General features: G+C 28.1%; 1 protein-coding gene across 3 annotated transcripts in view; it reads left to right on the top strand.

Annotated features, from left to right (window-relative positions):
* LOC111622955 (tyrosine-protein phosphatase non-receptor type 13-like) overlaps nucleotides 1-22,956 on the top strand; it is a 126,248-nt gene that overhangs the window by 81,311 nt on the left and 21,981 nt on the right. For all 3 annotated transcript variants that reach the window (XM_023365434.1, XM_023365441.1, XM_023365428.1), the window contains 3 exons: nucleotides 17,450-17,656; nucleotides 20,127-20,317; nucleotides 21,183-21,258. In XM_023365434.1, coding sequence (XP_023221202.1) covers nucleotides 17,450-17,656; nucleotides 20,127-20,317; nucleotides 21,183-21,258 — 474 coding nt within the window. The remainder of the gene's footprint in view (nucleotides 1-17,449; nucleotides 17,657-20,126; nucleotides 20,318-21,182; nucleotides 21,259-22,956) is intronic.

Here is a 22,956-nt window from a genome sequence, read left to right as displayed (position 1 = left end):
AAAATATATTTAAGAGTTTACAACCACTGTGCTGGGTGAGACGTTGTTGAAACAAAAAAAGTTATGCATTCCATCACGTACATAAACAGTGTCGTAATTTGCCAAGTGCAAATCAGCAAATTCGTAAAATTTTTGTTTATTTTCAACAATCCGGATAATCGAAAATCCGGATAATAGAGGTCCGGATAATCGAGGTTCTACTGTATTTGAAAACATTTCCTTTTCACCTAAAAATAAAATATGTTTAGAGGTTTATGACTTTGTGAAACTTCTTTTTTTTTTTTTGAGTTTATGCCATTGAAATAAATAAATAAATAAAATTAAATTAAAAAATTTGTTGGTTTTGTTTACACATTTATTGGGCCACATGCAGCCCACGGGTTGGACACCCCTGATCTAATACATCTAATATATATAATAATAATCTTTGGTTTAAAGTTTTCATTAAAGATTCGGATTTAAAATTTACAGAAACAAACACATTTTAAAAAATATTACAATTGTTTAAAACAAAAATTTTATTAATAAAACACTGGGAAAATTATTTATTTAATAATTTATTTTGAATTTTTAAAACTTATTTTTAATTGTATATTGTTTAGGAGAATCTCAGTCAAGTAATACAGCTTGGCACAGACGACAGGAATTATGCCAACTTTTAGAATTAGTTTTGTTAACTGATCTGGATTATGCTTTGGATAAGAAAGTTGAACAAGATCTTTGGAATTATGCTTTCAGAAATCCAATTTCAGCATTTCAAACAAAAGCCAAAGAACAGAAGGTATAACTTATTTTTTGTGTTAATTTTCAACATAATTTTTAAATTATCTATTGTTGTTATAGTATATTTTAAAATGTTTATTTGAATCTAAACTATTTAGATTGAAATTTGAATTAATAACTATTATTTTCCAAAATGTTTTCTGCCATTTTCAGGCACCATTTTCTTCATGAACTCTTTCCTTTGTGAATTTCATTAGAGTTTGAAACATCATTATTTTAGAGCATGTGCACCTAATGAAACTAGTGCACATGCTAGGAATTGTAGAAGCACTTGTTACTCATTTGATTTAACTTGTTTGACTTCACAAAATATTTTCTATTTACACATTACTATAATGACGTGGCTTTGCTTTTGTATTAAATTTACAAAGATCTAGCAATTCAACACAGTAATATGAGACAATTTACCATATGAAATATCTAAAAATAAATTAGCAAAAATCATTTCAAAATGATTTTGATTTTATAAATAATTGTTAAAAGTACAAGAACTAATATTACAGTAGAGCATCGATTATCCGACTCAATTGGGGACTCAGGTTGGTCGGNATAATATAAATTAAATAACACATAAACATATGCACATAGAAATGTATAATAATATATTAATTAGTTCATTTTTCTATATTAATCATTTTTTGTGACGAAGGTCCTGACTTTTCTGAAATTCTTGTTTTTTTGCAATAAAGTTGTGAAGTTTCATTTGTGGCTTTTTTCTTTCCTTAAGCAAATGTTGGTAGCAGAAGATCACATTCAAAACACCTTGTTTTGCTTTTGCACTCCTTGCAAAATCTAGATCATTCACTACAATTTGATTAATGATTTCGGTTATTATACCAAACTTTTACTAAGGAAATCTGTAGAGAAATTTTTTGGGTTCTTCATTTTCAGAATCTCTATTTTCCAATTCTGCATGAATTCCTTGTTCTGCCAGTTCTTGAAGATCGTCATTGATAAGACTCTCGCCAGAAACCTGCGGTAACTCCTCAATATCCTGCTCGTCTACATCTCCTAGTCCTGCTATATCGATTAGGTTGAGTTAGATCAACCTAACGATACAGCAATAGGCTGTTCTTGTTGAGAATTCTTGGATACCTTCAGCCATAACTTTTTCCACATTTCGTTCGTGCATTTAACAGTTAATTCTTGCCAAGCTAAGCCAATATTGCCTATGACATCCAAGATGTTATATTTTTTCGAAAATTGTACCAAACAAACAGATTTAAAGAAAGTACACCTTTTTGCCACCTTTTTCTGATTATTTTGTGTTCATAAATAATTGTATTATGTATGAATCAATAAAACGCTGCAATAATTGAAACCAGTGTAAATTTTGAGCTTTTTTTTTAGGCTTCGAGCAGGCGGCATTATATCAAATCAGCATTAAGCAGGACTTTACTGTATTAGAATAAAAGAGAATTATTTTGATACAGCTAACTAGCAGACATCAGAAAATAGTATTTGTTAAAGAAATGATTTTAAGTTTGTGTAAAAAGTCTTTTTATGTTAGTAAAACACCTAAAAATTGTTTTATATAAAACTCTCTGAAATTCTACTATGTAATAAATTGTATATCTTTATTTCTAATTCAAAACAAAGCAGAAAGGTATAGTATTAGCTAATTTAAATGTTTTATTTAATTTACAATAGGTATATTGCCTCCCCAAACAAAAATTCCAGAGATAAAAGAAATAATAACAAATATATTAAAAGATACAATAGAAAATAAACACAAAAAAAAGATATTATTAACTGACACAAATTGCATTTAACAGTTACTTTTGGTCTGATTTAAAGGCTTTCATTAGATTCTTTCACATTATTCTGTTCCGAACATAATTTAAAATATTAAACTTTTTAAAACATACTGATGCAATATTAACAGAAAGAGTTTTGTTTTAGCTGCTTGAATCAAAAATGAATTTAACTAGTAAAACTCTGTTCAGTTTAAAATCTAGTAATAGGGCAAAAAGTGCTTAAGATGCAGTTTGCATCAGTTAGTAAAGATATCTAATGCTTTGTTTTTAAATTTTCAAGAATTGATCAATGATATGTTGAGAAATTAATTCATTCATGTAGAGGACGTGGTTGCTGTATCTTGAATGCAGTGTGTAGCGTCTGTGTAATCCAAAACGAGTTGGTAGACGAACGGACAGCAATTGGTTAGAAAACGTACTTTTTATTTAAAAAATTCCTAATTCATATGCATTTCGGGTTGGCTTAAATGCCCAACCCCTCTTCAGTGCTGTTAAGGTTACACAAAAAAATATAATTTAAGGTTAGTTTTACGGTATTGGTTAGTAGGAACATAACTAAAAACGCGAGGTGATGACATAAAATTGCTTACTTGACATATAATGGTACAGCATAGATGTACATCTATGCTGTACATGTATGTACAGCATAGATGTACATCTATGCTGTACATGTATGTACATGTACATGTATCTATGCTGTAGATGTACATCTATGCTGTACCATTATATGTCAAGTAAGCAATTTTATGTTATCATCACCTCGCGTTTTTAGTTATGTTCCTACTAACCAATACCGTAAAACTAACCTTAAATTATATTTTTTTGTGTAACCTTAACAGCACTGAAGAGGGGTTGGGCATTTAAGCCAACCCGAAATGCATATGAATTAGGAATTTTTTAAATAAAAAGTACGTTTTCTAACCAATTGCTGTCCGTTCGTCTACCAACTCGTTTTGGATTACACAGACGCTACACACTAATTCATTAATGTTTGAATAATGAAAAATTTTAAAATACAAATGAAAAAGTAATATATTTATTTTGTATTAGTACTTATTTAAAACATCTTATAACTAAGTGAATGTTACCATCGAAGCTGATCGGTGATTGTAAAGAAATTTCTCAAGCAGACCTTCACATTCTTTAATAAGAATTAAGCAGAAGTGTCACACACATTTTAAGTTGATAAATTTGGTACCGTTCAGTTTATAATGAAATTTGTTTCTGTCCTAAATTAACTAGTGACATCTTTTGTATATCTGCCATCCTGTTTAGTGGAGACTGTCTTTTGGTATTTTGGCATTGTGCACTGTGTTGATTCATACTCTAAATTATCTTTTAGTGTTTCAACCACATTATAGTAAATAAATATAATTCTAAAGTAGTGTTTATATTTTATCTTTTGATGAAAGGTGGATGGATTCAATATCATTATTTAAGAATAAAGATAGTTCCATAAGAATTAATGAATATACTTTGTGTACTATTTTACTTAAATCCTGTTAAAAATGCTTTTATTTTTTTATCGTTACACATCCATTTATTAATGTTAGTGTTATAAATATTAATTGCTGTTTTCTCCTTACATTTGTGATAATTGGATGATCTTTAGGAATTTGGAAATTATAAATTTTTTTTTATAAATATTAACGGAAGTAATGATTTTGTTTTATGAAAATTATACCTAATATACAAATTTTGAGTTGGATGGATCCAGGAAGTGCCAATTAGCATTATCACCCAGGATTTTTTATTGCTAACATGAACTATATTATTTCTTTAAAATAAAGTTTATATTTTAATAATTTTATCATTACTTTTCAGTTTGTTACATTTTATGTTTTAAATTTATGTAGTTTATTTTAAAACCAAATCATTACAGAATTAAATCGGCTACATTACCACTACTAATAATTATTAAATTCCAAGTAAATTTGACACTAAAGGTAAGCATTAGGCACCATCCCTGATTAAATTTAATAAGAGGTAGTGCCTAATGCCTACCTCTAGTGCCAAATTACTTGGGATTTAATAATTATTAGTAGCAGTAACGTTGCCTGATTTAATCCAGTAATTATTTGACTTTAATATAATCATTGGGCTTTGAGATGTATATATGTGTAGTTTATTTTAAGTAATTATTAAAATATTGGAACTTTATATATAAAAGTTTTTTATTACGTTAATTAAAAATCACTCCTCAAGTTTTGCTCCCAAGAAATGCCATTGTTTTGAGAAATGATTCATCTGTTTGCTAAATGGATAATGAGTGTAAATAAAATATATTTTATAAACATTTTGGACTGTGTTAAGAGGTGTTAAATTTTAAATCTTGATTTTATGTAAATCCAATTAATAATATAGACCTTTTCTAATCAACCTTACACTAGTTATGCAGTGAAACAAATAGCATTTTCAATGATATGTGAAACAATAGCTCCAAAAGTTAAATTCTTTTATATACAGAAATTTTGCAGTTCATTTATGTATTATATATATATATATATATATGTCATTGTTTCATATTCATAGCAATGCTGTCAGTAAGAATGTTTTTTTATTGTTATGCAATACAAACTATGCATAAATAAGAATCAGTGTGATATTCTGGTGAACAAATATTCAATTTGATTCCAAACTGATAGTGTTAGATTAATATTGAATAAAAATATCAATGTATTGCTACAATTGAAGACTGATGGATATAGATATTTTATCTCTGATTTTTTTGGCAAAAGTGGTATTTTGGATGAAGAATCAGAAAGTAAGAAATTTAAACAAACAAAGCAATCTTCCTAACTATTTATAAGCCAAATTATTGATCATTGTAAAGATTCTTTGCATTACTCAAGGTATAGTTTTTTGTCTTTTAACAAACTGTGATTAGTGACATTGCAACAAAATTTCACAGATATTGACATAGTAAAAAGTATGTATCAAGTCTTAAGTTATTTTTCCCAAACTGTTACTATATCACTCCAATAATTCTATAATTTGATTTACTTTTGGATTCCATAAAGGAGAAATCAATGTAGTGATTATTGATTTAATAAGTAAAGTAAAAAAAAAAATAGAATATGACACTAATGAATGGGCCACATTGGTCATATTCTTGTTAAAGCATCAACTGTAACCTTAATAAATTTATATTTAAGCAATTACTATTAAACCAAAGAAATCTTTTTTATTGCAGAATAATTTGTTCTTATGAATTTATAAAATATACAAATGATTTATTAGTTGTGCAAATAGTCTACATAAGTGCGGAGCAAACTTAAGTCCCATATCTAGTTCTACGATAATTGTTTTCTAGTGAAAATAACATACAGAATTATTCTTATAAGATATAATAATCAGTAATTAAGTTATTCACGCTGCAGAAAGATGTTAGATAATTTTAAGAAAATGTTTTTAGTAAAGTGCTTTACATGACATGTAATGGAATGAAACTGGTTCTAAATTAATAAAGTAATTTTGATCCACAACCATTTCAAATAGAGAATAACAAAGAACAATCTTTTACCGTGACTAATGATTGCATACTTAAAAGTTGGAAAAATTTTAAGGATGCTATTGATGCAAAAGTTATTATTTTTTTTTTATTCATGTGCTCCCTGAAATTTATTTATCCTTGCTGAGGCTTTAGTAACTTGCTAGGCCTTGGCACATTGCATCTAGCTGTAACCACCACAAATACATGAAATTGGTTGTATCTACAAGAAAACAAAGGATATAGATGACAAAATGTTTACATTCTGTTTAAAGTAAAACAATTTGAATAACTTTATTGAGTGTTTTTAATTCCAAATTAGAACTAAACAGTAGCAAGATATTTAAATTTCAATTCTATAAGTCATACAAAACAATGATCCAAACAGAAAACTGACACTAAATAACACAAATAATCCCTTATTTGTCAAATGTACAACAGTACTTATAATTTTAACAGCATTTAAAAGAATTTGAAATACTTTTTAAGTATTTTTCCTGCTTTTATTTATTTCTTTTTTTCTTATTTTTTGAAGTAACAAAAAAATATTCAGTTTAAGATTCCAGTATCTTGTTATTGCTTTTTCATATCCTGTTATGTTTAATTCAAATTTTCATTACATTAATGCATACAAAAATGATATTTTATTCATAAAAATTAAATTGATAAAGTAATATTGTGAAAACTGCGATAGATAAACGCGAAATTGTGAATGTACATGCCATAAAATGCATAAAATGCAGATAAGAATTGTCTTAGGATGAAGCTTTTATCGGAGAAAATGTAATTTTTCTTTCTTAAAAACGTTAGATTTGAAGGAAAACTTGATCAAAAAATTAATAGAAGCGTTATTTTTTACGATTCGAAGATAAGAACATTAAAGAATGAAGCGATAAATATATTCACAAAACACGAATTTTGGCAGATAAGCTGCGGTATGCCGTTCTTCCTTTGTTTATAACAGCATTTTTCTTTATGAATCTCCAGAAAATCGCTTAAATTTTATTATTTTTATTTATAAAATAATCAAAATTTAAATTTTGTTTGGGTTTTACAACAAGAAATTAATTAGTAAATGTACAGTACATTGTTGTCAAAGAATTGCTTCAAAGATAATCCATTTTTGCTTTTTTCTTATCTTTGAATACATTTTTTATTGTTCCTAAAGGAATAATTTAAAAAATTAAAAATATCCGCATCCATCCAAAAACATCGTGTTTACATTAAAGTAGGCATTAATGTCAATGCTAATTTTCTCAGGCTTAATTACAATGGGAAACGATTGAGTGAATCTGTGGATCGACGACGTTTCGGGGATTATATAAAAAAAACCGATCCCTTCCTAACAAATCTTGTTAACCGGGCACATACTTTGGATGTTTCGAGACGTTATTGAGCATTTTTATAATGTTAGAATGAGGAGAGGGGACATAAACGACCTGTAGAATGCAAGAAACGTTGCCATACGAGGTGCCACGGCACCGATCGAAGATAGTAATATAAGAGGAATTTCGGTTTCTTCCATCGATCCGCAGCTTGTAGAGATGCGTTTTAAGAATTCTGAGTACAAAATCGCGGGAGCTGAGTTAAATACTTTATAATTCACGTAATTTTACTTTTGATTCCAAGATCTAACTAGTCGGAGGTGGCGTATATCTTCTGCCTACGCCCGACTTCATTCCAATTATGTTGTAGTTTCGTGCCATTGCGGTCAACAGCTGAGCGACTGAAGCGAATCTTAGCGACGCGATCGTCCTCATTAGATAAGGGTGAAGTGTGGTTTGACATCGTACTGACGTAATCGTTTCTACGTAATGTGGAAAAATCCGTGAAGATCGTTGTATCTATATTGGCATACCCAAAATCGTGAAGATTAGCGCCGAAAAACGCAAATTGGCGAGGTGTTTTTTTAATTTGTGATGAGAGTCCTTATACAAAAATTACACGGTGAATTGTTTTTTGAAGGTGTGGGTAAATTCCGACAGCGTTTTCTACGTTTGCAATGCGCAGAACCTTCATACGTGTTGCATCAACTGTTAGACGAGCCGAAGTTATTTGACAGAAGAGCGGATTTTCTTATATTTTTTATAGCAAACTTTAGTAGGGGGGAGAGTTTTAAAATCACTAAATTACGTTCTCGAACCCGAAACACGATCAGATTTTCGACAATTTCGGAGTTTCGGGTGTCTTAAACGTCTCCGAGATCAGTTTTCCTTTATCGATTATTCATCGAACAGACGATTTTGTCAGGAAAAAATTGATCCAGCCACCCTTTTGTTTTCCTTTTAATATCGATGCCGATATACAGTGTGACGTACAGTACGAAATACGTAAATTTATATAGTGTGGCGTAGGATTCGCGACACGTCATTAACTCTTCATCTCGTGCTTCCTAATTGGAAAAAAGAATTATTATTTTTAGATATTAAATGGAACGTTTTTATGAATAATTTAGATCCTTATTACTTATTAATTATGAGAAGCGTAGACTCTCGGCCGTTATTCCTTAACAGTAACTCGTATCCGAGTCACTTATTCGTTACGCATCACGGCTTTGTCTTTCGATTATCCAATGGAACAAAATGATACGTAATCTAGAGGTGAAGAACCTTCTTAAGTCGGAAGGCCAAAAGTTTTTTTTAAGGTTACGCGTGCTTATTTAGGTCGCGTGACCTACGCGTAACTCATTATTCGCATCGTAATCCAAAGATTGGTATCTATCGCATCCTAGTAATCCGGATAATGACGATGATTTAGTTGAAGCTAGTGACGTAACGTACGTGAATCTATACAGTAATGGGTTAGTTCTCTTGGGAATTAGTCTAATATTTTGGGAAAAGACTGTACGCAGCGAAGAAAGGATAAGTATTGTTAAGGCATCTCCCGGGAGTATCTAGACTGGGTCTTGTGTAGGAATGACCTTGACCCTTCTTACAAGGTCTAGGTCCCGTCCTTCGTTTCGGTCGTCACACCAACCGGAAGTGAGTGCAGCCGCGGCCCGGAATCCGCCCTTTTAAAGTCTACGACGGTGGCGCCGCGCCGCGGGAAGAGAGTTCGATCCGGTCCTCGTCGATGGTAGCGCCTCCCTTCGTACGCCGGGTTGCATTGGCTCGACGACCTCCGAGAGGTGAGTTTGGGTCCTCCTCTGTTCTCCGGTCGATCTGCAGAAGAAGAGAATTTTTACGCGATTCGAAACGATTCCCGTCCTTCTCCTCGCGCGGATAAATTCACCCCACGGCGCCGGTTCGGCATCCGGCCGCCCGTCGTTACCCCCAACCACCGGCGCGCTTCGGCTTCCTTCACGTCATCTCCCGTCAGCCTTTCGCACCGGAAATTCTTCGTTTCTCACCGGAGACGATGGGAGGAAAGACCGGAAGTGTTGCGTTAACCTCGTCGTCCGCGGTAACGACGACTCTTCCGCATCCGGTAGGCGAAAAATCCCGGATGCGCGTCGCGTCGCGACCGCTTCGGGACGTCCCGGAGCGGTCGCGACGACCCCGTTCGATGGCGGATCCACTCCACACGTTCCGCTCCGTTTCCATCCCTAAGGCCGCCGCCCGCGTCATCGGAGTACGTCGCTCACCCTCCAGCGCCAAGCGCGCGCCGAGAACAAAAGCGATAACTCTGGTGGCGCGCGCCGTCGCATCCGATGACCGCGCGCCTCCGCCCGTAGGGTATAGAACGAGAAACGTTCCGAATACCGTACCCGCGACCGTGTTCCGTTCGGTGCGTGGCTGGACATGTGGAGGTGCGGAACTGCGGTGGCTCGCGTCTGTTGTTGCGGTCCAGGTGAGTCAATTCCCACACACTAGAGTCGGAGCGAGGCCAACCGGACCTACTTCCCTCCCCTCTTCCAGCTGGCGAACGTCTTTTCGTGACTCTCGCGTAACACACAATTACCTTCTACCTTTCTAGACGCCTAGGTACCTTTTCTATACCGGGGTAAGTACTGTCGTTACCGTAAATATCAAAGTAACGCCGCATTACGTTACCTTCGTCGTCCGTACGGAGGTGTTAAGAAAATCGGAAACGTCTTGCGCTAAACGTAACAAAATTACCGTAACGCAAGTTTCTATCGTCGTAACGTTGTTAAAGTTGTAGTAGATGCGCTTCCGTAACGACGAAGGAATCAAACCCTGTATTTTTTTACAGCGTTGTATTGTTTAGCCCGGGGCATCGCTAACGTCGCGTGCGAATTCAAATTAGCTTTGTGCGATTTACGAGATTCCTCTTTGGTGATGCTGCGCTATCGATCCGGATGATTAATTTAAATGGCGTTTTTTATAAAATTCGATATGAATTTCATTACCAAGCGGTATATTCGTCAATTTTTTGACGTTAATAAAATAACGAGAATAGCTCCAAGCTGGGAAAGATCCATTTTACACGTCCAGCGAAAAGTAAAGAAAAGTTAATTATAATTAAAGTTTTTATTCGGATCTGTCGATTTACTTACTTAAAAGAATGTTATAAATCCATAAATTATCTGTCTGTTTTGTTTCTATCCGTTCTAAGTAGGTAACGGTGATGCTTATCTATATAATTTAAAATACTAGGTATGTGCATGGAGAAATAATGAGATTTAGTAACTGGATTTTGTAGATGTTGTTCTACGTTGCACTGATTTAATTCTGCTTTTTTTTCTGTATTTTAAACTAATTTATTTAATACATTAAATAAAATCATCTCTGCAGAATGGTAAAAAAGTTTTAATCTGTTTACATGATGTTGAGTTCTTTCACACCCTCCTGGATTTATGGAAATTCTTTCTTATGTTGGGATATTACTGTGCCATTTGCTTCTACTGTTACACTGAAGTCACTATTTTGAATTGTTTTACAAGCTTAGAAAGGTTATATTTTTTGACAAATTTTGTTTTCTAATCTATTTCTTGCAGTTAAGTTTCTTTTTATATGAATTTTGAATTATTCTTTGTTGTGAATAACACTTCATCTTTCTGTCATTTAGTTTAAAGCATGTATTTTGATAGTTAAAAATGTCATAAAATGTTATTAGTTTTGTTACATAACTAGTTTCAATAATGTTAAATTTATTGTTTTTAAAGAGAAATTATTAATATTTTATTTGATTTCAATTAAAATTACTTATTCTTCCATGAAATAAGAATAAAATTTTGTTCTTGAATTGTAAATTTTGTATGAATCATCTGGAAATAAATAGTAAATTCTTATTTTTTGTATTTAGTAAGCTTAATTTTTAGTTTTTGGATATTGTATAGTTTACCGTCTATGATGGAAATTTTTTTTGTGCTGAATTTGTAAGAGTTGTATCAAGGAGCACTGTCGGACAGTCTTTCTCTTAGCATCGTTTAATAATTGATTGCCAAGTGAGCAGTTGTAGGAAGAATTAATAGAATTAGAACAAATACAAACTTAAAGTATTTAATGTATCTTTTAATTTTTAAATTATTTATTTTAATCTATTTATAACTTAATACCAGTTAAATTTTATGATGATTTTTTTTTCTTAATTTTCAGTTTTGTGACAGCTTTCAAATTTAATACTGCTTCTGGTGTGTTATCGAGCACATTCCTCTGACTTTAGATTGTTTGGTTTTGATAAAGTCGGAACAATCTAAAAGTGTCAGTGGAAAGTATCTAGATACTTGACAGGTATTTTTTAGATGTGTGAAAGAATGTGGAAGTATTGAAAAATAAATTGTTTTCGTTTCTTTTCACATTTGAACTAAGACATTTTTATAGAAGTGTTATGAAGAGTGATCTTTCTAGTCATTATTATTTGATACCAGCATTTTTCAATACTGTATTAAGTTTGACATTTGATTGTTATGTAATGATTTATTTATATACGATTTATTTACAAGTAAAATGCTTTTCTGTCTTCAATGGTTTTGACCTTTCAATTGTTTTAGAATTCAAAACTTTCGACATCAATCTTTCTATTTTGAAATTTAATTCTCCACAATTGAGCAGTGAAAGAAACAACCAAAAGTGTTTTGTTGCCAATAATAAGTAGATTGATAGAAAACTGTCAATGGTGTAATTTAAAAAATTTTAATTTAATTTATTCAGAACTTATGCTTTGACCTTTTTTCTATTTGTTTTATGGGTGTGATCAAAGTTTATGGTTATACAGAATTAAATATTGGCCATAAATCTCAATTAAAATGACCTTTATTCTATTTAATTACGCTCGATTATGATGATGATTGATACCTTTGGAGGGAGTCCAAATCGATGTTACCATACATTATAGCAAAAATGTCTTAAAAACAAATATTTGAAGCTTTGAATTGGAACCTTTAACCTTTTCCACATAATCAAATTCTAAAGAAAAATATTTTGTTTTAAAATATTGGCAATTTTATAACATGCGTTTAAATTTCACTATCTTTTATATTTTGATATTATTGCTTTTGTGTATGAGATCCTTGTTAGCAGCCAATACTTAAATCAAAACACAACAATTTGGATCCGTCATTTGCTATGTTACGTAACAAATGTCGAACACAGAGATCGGAGACATTCAATTGTTCTTTGTATTCTATTGACTCTGGCCCAAAAATTATCTCAGAATATCTAAATTGTTCCACTTACCTAAATTGTGTTATGTAGTCTTCTAAATTTGTCTGTTTTTTTTATTATCTAACTTGTTTCTACATTTTGTTTACCGAAATCCATTATGTTTGGTTTTTGAATAATGTTTTGTATTAACTTTAGTACTAGAATAAGACATTTTTTTAAAACCATATATCTGGGGAAGAAACAAAAAAAAATTAAAATTTCAGAGCTTCATCCTTACATATTAATTGGTTAAGTAATACCTTATACATATGTAAATTGAAATACATATATTTACATAAGTAAAAATCTCAAAAATAAATGTTTAAATTAATCTGACACGCGTGCAAAAATTGTCTTTTATATAAAGCTTGAATATTTATTACAATAATCCTTCAATTAATGAAAAAATTAATCCAATTTCTGTCACGAAATACGTGTCAAAAGTAGAAAAAGTATTTTATTTTAATCCATTTTTAATACTTGAAACTTCCTTTTCATGCTTTCTTTGTTGAAAAAGCTGCTTGTAGAATAAATAACTTATTAATTCATTACTTTCACTCAAAAGCTTTTTTAGATAATTGTATGTGAAAATTTTCATCATGCAGTTGCATATATACATTTTAGATGTGATACAAAAGTAGAAATATACTTTGTTTTTAATACATTTTATTTATAAACTGATAAGAGGTGTTGAGTAATTAGGTGTGGGAGGCATTTTGTTATACCCATTAATAGTCTGTCTCATGACCTTTTTTTAGTAACTCATTAAACTTTCTGGAAGATTAATACATTCTTGTGTACGGGGTTTGTGATTCTTTGTTCCCCAACTGATCGGTTGTGTGCTCCAAGTGATAGAACTTTAAAAAATATATATGTAAAGGTATACATAGCCATGAATTTTAATAAACCATTATAATTTGTATACATTAATATTTCTTATCTAGTAAGTAGATTGCATGCTTGATATATGAAGTAGGAAATTTTCTCAGCACAAATTTATAAAATGTTTAATAAATTATTTTTTTGAGTTCTGATTGATTTAGCAGGAATGTTTTGACATAAAATTTAATAGGTTACTCATTTTCAATACCATTTTTCAAAAACTAGATTATTATTACTGAGTAATTCATGTTAAAAACATTTAAAATAAACAAATAGAAATATAAGAATGATTCTAAATTATAGTTATTCTCTAAATTCTAATTATTTATCGAGAATTTTAATTTATAATAATTATAAATTTAACTTTGTGAGGGACGTGATTCAAAATCTAAATATTTAAAATATTTGTGTGGCGAATGATGTCAAAGGGTAAATTCCAATTTTTATTTCGAAACGTGCAAGTGCATTAAAAATTCTTGATTCTTTTATTGCCTTGGTTTTTGTTGTTAACATCTTTAAATAATAACTATAAAGTTGCATGAAACATTTGTTATCGTGGTGTGATACTGACTCATCGTAACAGGAGAAATTATTTTACTACTGCTCCAGAGTTGCTGACAATTAATTAGGTTAGGTAATTGCTTATAATTTAATTAACTAAACTATTTCCTGATTTCATATTTATCAAAGTAATTGGAAAACTAGTTTAAATTATTTTATAATGTCAAAATCAGTTATAAATTTTACTGTTAATACTCTCTTGATTTATATTGAGTATTGTGCATGGAATCTGTATGTTACAACAAATTTTTTATATCAACAATTTATTTTTTCTTTTAATATTAATCTTCAAATATATAATTTGTTTCTTTGATTTTCTTTCTAAAATGTTAAATGTCAGCAAGGTACTGAATTGCAGAAAAAATTGTCAAATTAAAACTCTTCTGGGATTTAACTATGAATTATTCAACAATATTTTAAAATATTTCATTTAAAAATACAAATAAGATTACAAAATTATATTACTGCATTTGCGTTAGCTATTACCAGAATGCATTCTAACTATTGGCAGATTAGATTCTGATTTGTTAAATTATTTGGGTTGTTTAAATGTGTTTACATTATTAAAATTTGTTTACAAAACTTGTTTACTTTTGGCAGATTAAATAAATTCCCTCAGGAATGGAGAGCTTTTAAATATTTCAAAAGAATTCCTCTAAAAATGGTTTTTGTTTGTGCATATTTTAAAGATACTCAGATTAGTGATGCAATCCAGTTATCAAAATAGAATTTTAAGTTAAAGTTGTTATAAATCAAATAATGTTATTGCGCATATCAATTGCACATTATCATTATTTATTGATAGAATATTTATAGTTTGCAATTACGGGCTATTCTCGTGAGTTCATTTCTGTTCTCTAAACTGTAGATTGTCTATGCGTTATGAAAAGCAATTATAATGGAAGCAAAGAATGCTTGGTTCTAAATATAATTGATCTTAAATCAATAGGTTAGTAAGTCGAGAATATCAGACTCGGTATTCATTTAAGATGTATGCTCTGAAAATTTCTTTGTTACTTCAAAACAATCTCTCTATTAATACGATCAAAATTAAACACAATAAACTATGACAATAACAGGGTTGTTGTTAATGCAGTCAATATGTTATTTTATGTAAGTAATAATTGAACAAAAAAGGAAGTAGTTAAGGTTTTAAAGTTCATTGTATATTAGAGCAGATGAAATTGATTTTCACTTTGTCTCAATGAACTTCATTATCCAATATTAGTCTCTTCAGCTAGAATAGCAGAACTGTTGCTGTATCTTTTATGATGACAATCTGATGATCATCATAATTTGTCTTTTCGTTTGATACTGCTCTAATTCTGTCAATACATTTGATAGATTTATATTTGTATAGTACATATTTAGAAGTTTTCTGCTTTGAAATGCTTCACTTCACACAGGACTACAGTTTTCCTAAGATTTGATATAATGTCTAATTTCTTTTAACCTCTACTTTTACCCCAATATTCCTAACCAAATTATTTTAGGATTGGTTATCATGAAGTTTCTAATATTAGAAAATAGTCTTTTGGAATGGAGCAACCATCATCGGATATATATATTAAAATCCTCTTTACAATGAAAAATTGCCTCTCTAATTAAATTTTTATTGATCTCATGATCTCAAGTATTTACTTAATTTTATTACAGCATCTGTTAATGGAAAAGACTAATAATTACCTTTATTAGAGAACATCATGTTGTCATTTTATAGCTAAGATGGTTCTTTAAAGATATTGGAATTTAAATTTATAGAAAATTTTCTTAACATACAACAATTCTATATTAATCTGTCTTTAAGAATGCAAAACACTTTGTCATGATATTAACTTATAATTATGTTTATTAGCTTTAGATACATTTAATTACTTTTGTATTTCTGATTCTTAACTTTGTATTTTAATTCCCTGTTTTTGAATTACAAATAGTTTTATTATATTTAAATTTGAAAAATTACTTTTAACACTGATGATTGGTTGGTTCTATATTTTGAATTACTTTGAACCTGAGTCTCCTCCAATAAAGTAACAGATTTTTTTCAATCTTTAACATTTAATGCTTCACAGAACATAATCAGTAATTGTTAATAATTTTCTGTAATTAAAAAAAAATGTTAGATTTAAGAACTTTAAAAATGTTTATAGTTTTTTACGTAGTAACAATTATTAGTTTCCATTCAATAGATAATCTATTAAAGTATTAACTTTGAAAATTAATGGTATGGATTTTCTATATAAAATGATCCACATAATAATTTAGACAGATAAAGTAGTAAAATCTACCCTCTGAAAAACTATACATTTGTTGTTAATTGGTATTTTGAAATAGTGTCGTCAAATTAACATTCTAGTTTTATTTTTTGATATGAAAGATTTTAGTAAAAAAATAAGCTCTTAAGTCTAAAGATTCTATTGCATTACAACCGATTACATTATGGAAATTGCTTTGGATCAATTTTAATTTCATTAGTTCTTTCCAGAGTTGCGTGCAACGTGTCTTCGTATTTGGTATTTCTCTGTCATGCATATTTAAAATTAAAACTATTTAATTTTTTGATAAAATTTTTAGACAAAGAATGAAGAATAAAGGTATTTTTATTGGGGTATTGTGATATTTAGTTAATGAGAATAATGTATAATTTTGTATGTCTTGTTAATTTATATAATTTTCTTCAATGTAAATTAATTTAGACAAATTATTTCTGAATTTGGTTTTGATAAATTAAAAATTAGATTTAGTAAATGATGATTTATTTTTCATTCTTAAAATAATTAAGGTTTAATGTATTAAAACATTTCTGGAATGGCCTGTTTTTTTTACTTTTATGTAAAAATACATTATATAAGTTGCTTTTTTTTGTATTTTTAATTAAAGTTACTTTCGTAGAGATACACAATATTAAAAATTCAAAATACTGATTTGTGCCAAATAATCTGAATTCTAGATATTGTAATTAAAGTTTAAAATCTTTTTATCTGAGATTTATAATTTTGTAATTTGTGTGTGTGAATGTATGTATGATCATATCACAGACTGCTGATAATTTAAATATAAACTGTAAAGAAATATGAATGTTATCATTTGTTTATTCTTCATTTGCTTTTCATGACAATTTACATTTAAAAATTTTACTGACTTTTTTAATTTTAATTTAAAAAAAAAACTAGAATTACAAAACACTCAAAATGTATGTAAGATGTGGGAAGAATAGTTAAAGAAATGAATGATAGTAATAGTTAATGAATTTTTCTTTTTTCTTAGTAAATTATGATTTTTGTTAATAAGTTTTGATTATAATTATTAGTACATTTTATATTAAATATCAATCTAGATTAAGAACAGTTTAAAGTTAGTCAATTTGAAAATTTATTTTTAATAAATATACAGTGTTTCAGTTTATGTCAATTTATTATTTTTTCTCTTAGGCCAACTCAAATATGAATTTAAAACAGAATGTTCAGGATGTTGTAGCGACAAAGAAAGTCGAACCGTGCGTCTGATCAAAGACGAAAAGCTTGGATTGGGAATAACCATCACCTGTGGAAATACTTTGGATTCTATTCTATGTGGCGCTCTCGTCGAAAGTATTAAACCAAATGGTCCCGCTTACAAAGAAGGGTCATTGAAAATAGGTTAAGAAAACGTTTTTTTATTATTTACTTACTAAATGAAAGTTTCAAACAATTCATAATGTTGTAAATTGCTTTTAATTCAAGGCCAATGGAAAACTTATGTTTATGTTTCAATTTAAAATTCATACAATTGTTTCATTTTTAGAAAGCCTTGAACCTAACTCAAGATAATATATATTTTGTGTGTTAAAATGATTTCTATAACACACAAAATTCACTTTTGTTTGTAAGTGTATACATCTCTGTGTAGATAAGACCTTCTGCTCTATTTTTTGCAATGTGGATACTAAAATTAAACCTCAGTACATTCACAATAGAACTGACAGATAATAAAATGAGTACAATTAGATATAAAAGAATTAACCTAATTCTTATTTTGTTTTTGAGGTTCAAAAATAATTATAAGTCAACAAAAGTTCTGCATTGATTAAAATGAAATGACTGATACCAGTTTTTAATTTTAGATTTTATTTAAATACAATAATACACCAGTTAAAACAGATGGTTCATATGAAATTAGAGAATCATCTCTCTTATTCTTAATCTTATATCGAACCTGTTTAAAATAGACAATTCTAAAAAGTATGATGCATATAATAATATCTTAAAGATTTTCTATTTTCTTCTAATACTATTATAAGTAAACACTTCTTTGACCTATACTATTTTTATAAAATTTATCTATTATCCAAGTAGAAATTTTCATTATTTTACTGATTTCCAATTTACAAATTATTAAATTAAATTTTCCAAAAAACATTGTGAAGCTTGATACATATATAAAACATAACCAAATGATTGCCTTAAATAATCGGGCCAGTTCTTTTCTTCCAGATGATTCTAAATTATTTATTGAATTATTAATATTATAATTATTAATTTAGTTAGTTAAGATATGGCACATAACGTCAATCTCTAGCAGCAAATTACTTAGTATTAATCATTAAATTAGCGGAGTTATAACCTGATTATTTAAGGCGATTGTTTGGTTATGTTTCCAAAAACTTTAATAATAATGTGACACTTGGTTAATACGTAGACCAAATGTTAAACCAAATTAAAACTAAGGCATTGCTACTAAAACTATTTCATATGTTTGTATATAGTCAGCCTATTGTTTAATAAAGAAAATCTGATAAATTCTTAAAATAACTAATAAAATCAACTGTAATTTATTAAAAAATCTATTAATTTTATTTGAAAATACATATTGTATTGTTTATATTAATTATTCTTTCATCCAAAATTTTGTAAAATCCATATCTTTCTGCATTTTCCTTCCCATTTAATTCTTTCAATGATCTCCCTATCAATTTTTCTGTTTCTATAACTATTTGTTCTCTATATTTTGTTTTAATGTTACAATTTTTTCTTGGTATATCCTTAAATTTCTTAATCTTTGTTTATAAGGTTCTTTTGGCTGCTTCTATATTTAAATTCTTTGTTCTTTTGTTTATTTTGTGTTGTTTTCATATATATATATATATAACTTATGGTTTCTTTTTTATTTATCATTTTTTTAGGGTTTTCTTAATATTGATCTTATTCTTTGTTCATTTACTTATATGTTTATAAAAAGTTGTATTCTAATCAGAGATAAAATGTAGTGTGACCACTCTTAACTTTTTTAATTTCCTTCATCAAAAATTGAATCAATCAGTTTTCTTCTAGCATCTTTTCTTCTTTTTCTTCTAGCATCTTTTCTTCATTTCTATGTACTTTTGCTAACTTAAACTGTTCTGATTCAATCTGTAACATCTATTCCATAGAAGTTATCAGGAGAATATCTATGGTTTGTTCAGATCATGGATATTCTCCAGATTTCAGGGTCACAGTGTGCATTAGCGTATGTATTAAGTGTTTTTCCTTGTATACTAATATTTCAAATAAATTCATAGACCCAGAAAATTCACTCTAATGACACTTTCTTCTACTTTAACTCTAGCTCCAGGGTAATATCAAAAAACATAACTTAGAAACCTTGTTATTTTTTCATTTAAATGAAAGCATTATATGCATACTTAACATATTCTAAAATATTTTAATATTAAATAACAGTATTCTATAAGCAAAAGAATGAAAATTTGAGTATGTAGGAGCATTGGAAACAAGGTTTAATGAACACACAAGGAGAGGATATTATAATATATTATTTGGGAAGATATGGATGAGAGAGAAATAAATAAGAAATAAAGTACAAAATTGTTAAATTATTGGTGCATTGAAGTGGCTAATTACATTAAAAAAAGGGGGAGAATAACTCTTTACTGCAGAAGATCAAAAGAAACCTTATTAAATAATAAAAATAAGAAATGTTTTAAAAAATATTGTAAGAAAAAGAGATTATATATTTCCAGTTGAAAATAAAAATAATTTTAAATATTTTAATGCTAACTTAATAGAATATTAATTAGTCTCATTGTTCTGAAATTTTGAAATAAATTAATTAAAATATTTATTTATTTTTTAGGTGATCATATAATTTCTGTTAATGGAGAATTTGTACAAAATGCTCATTATCTAGATGTCGTTGATATGATCCAGAATTCTCCTCCTACTGTGGAATTAACAGTTCGATCTCATTATGAAAACATCTTAATATCTGATGATAAACAAACTTTGAATGAATCTCAATCTTTAGATAATTTTCAAAATATAAAGGTAATGGTTAAGTTTTTAATTAAATAAATAATGCTGATAAGTAAGGTGTAATTGCCAAATTAACTAGCCTGCATGTTATAGAGCTCATTGACATAATTCTTGTGAATAGATCATACTAACAAATGTTAATTATAAAACTAATCAAAATATTTCTAATGCAATTCAGTCAGTCTATTGGTGTGTTAACTCATGTCAATAATAGTAACTATTAAGTAATTTAACTGAATTGATTAAACTTGAAAATCTCAAAGAACAAGTTAAGATACACAACTCAGCTATTTTATATATATATATATAATAGCTTTAACTATCAATACAACATATCACTGTGTTCAATTATAAGTAATTAAATAATATTTGAGTTAATAAAAATGTGCAGATTTTAATTACATTACTTTATTACACTATAAAATTATATTTAAAAAGACATACAAAGTCATATACTTCATTTTTATGTTTGAATTCTGTTCAATACAGAGATAAAGCACTATCATATCAACAAATATATAATTATGAACTATATTTATGTTTCAAAGATAATCTTTTGTGAAGTAAACAAATGAATTTATATTCAATAAATGTAAATTGTTGGATATTTCTACATATTTATAGAACTTAATTCTTGCTTTACTTATTTAAAATATCCAAATATCTATTATGTTATTATATATTGGATGAACTTTAAAAATGTTAATAAAAGTAAAGATCAAATATTTTTTGACAATAAAAAATGATTAAGTTAACTTTTAAACAAATTAGTTTTGACTGTTTAATATAAATAATAAATTAAATATTAAAACAAAATGTTCTCTGTTTATAATAATAAAATTAAATACAATGTGTATGTATAATTCCATAACTGCAGTTAAAAGAACCATCATGGGATGAGTATCAGGATGTTGTAAACAAGTCAACATTTTCTAATTCTTATAATGGCCAATGTAAGTTAATTTTATATATTTATTAATGAAATCATGAAAAAAATTTAATTGAAAATTTTAGAATAATTAATTGAAAAATATTTTTAAATTATCATCAGTTTTATATGATCATATGGAAATTTGATTATAAAATACTATTCAAAATAAATTTTTGTTTTATAATTAAATTTGTATCTACTGTAATCCATTAACAGTTTTGAAGGCAGACACTAAATACTATATAAAAAATTTGATCTTGCAATATTGCAAGCATTATTTAATTCCTATAAATTCATTTTTAGATTAAAGCAATTAGAGTCTAATTATGAAATTCTAAAGCAGAAATTATATCAATAAATTATTCCAATTTTGTTGACAAAAATAAAATATTCAATTGCTTTATTAAAACACTAAGGTTGTGTGCTTTCCAATATTTTTTTATCTTCAGGATTATTAAAATAATTGAAACATATAAACATTCCCAAATTTAAAACAACTTGGCATTTACATGGTTGTAAATCAGAAAAATTCATCAATAAGCAATAAATAAAAATTTTTTTCAGAAGATATCTGGCAGTTTTTTAGTCAATTAAGAATGATGGAAGCTACAGGATGTTTAGCAGAAATTATATGTATTTTATCCCTCATTGGATAGGATCAGTATTAGCAAGGATTTTTTTCTGGGAATTACTAAGAGAAAAATAGGAGACTTAGAAGTAGAGAGATATGTAATGACAAAGATAGATATACAGGCTTTTATAAAGGCTGTATATCTATCTAGTCATTGTGTGTTACTGTATGATATATTCTCTCAAGCAACATTATACTCACTTCTATGAATTAAAACAAGAATAAGAGTTGTTAAATATACTAATGATGATTAATTGTACTTTTCTACATTTTTGTGTTTTTGTAATTCCAATGTTTTTAATTACTAACTAGACATTTTAGTGAATTTTATATACAACTAGTAAAGCTTTTATATCTTTATAAACTTTGGTATAACAAAAAACATTCTTGTACCAGAGTTGGATATTGTAATTTTAATAAAAATGTCAGGAGAAATAAATTTAATTTTATGATTTTGCTTATTTATTTTTTACATTTGAATTTAAATTTTATATTAATTTGCTACTGTTTTAAGTTAAGAAATTAGTCAAAATTACCTAACGACATTTTTTTTGATTTAGAACCATTGAAATGTATGTGTGTCTTTTCCTCTCTCTCTCCGAAATGAACAAAATTATTTAGAAAAGTCTGATTTTTAATAAGTTTTATGTTTTAATGAAGCAATTTAATGTTATTTTTGTTGGATTTTTTTTCTTCTGGATTTTAAAACATTCAAAATTGAAATGTAAACAAAAAATTATTACAAATTTATGAAATAAACAATTAAATAGTGATTAATTAATGAATAAAGTGTGAAATTATATATAAGTAAGTCAAATCTACCTCATAAAAAAAATTGAGATTCAAGTTAAAATTTTAGAATTTATACTTTATTATTAATTAATGAACAATAATGAACATTCACTCAGTACAGGAATTATTTTTTCACATTTACAAATGTAACTAATTGTTGGGATGATGATAAGATTCATTAGGTGTATGATACATGTCTTCATTTACATTTTAGTTGTTCATGTTTTATTAATATTAATAATTATAAATTGTCTCCCTTCAATTTTGACTTTTAAAGCTTAGAAATATGCTGAACAT

This window comes from Centruroides sculpturatus, unplaced genomic scaffold (genome assembly GCF_000671375.1).
Source record: "Centruroides sculpturatus isolate CEXI.00-Female unplaced genomic scaffold, Cexi_2.0 scaffold39, whole genome shotgun sequence".
In the NCBI taxonomy this organism is placed as follows: Eukaryota; Metazoa; Arthropoda; class Arachnida; order Scorpiones; family Buthidae; genus Centruroides; species Centruroides sculpturatus.
Note: the sequence above shows the minus strand (reverse complement) of the source record. Positions and strands in the feature narration are given on the sequence as shown.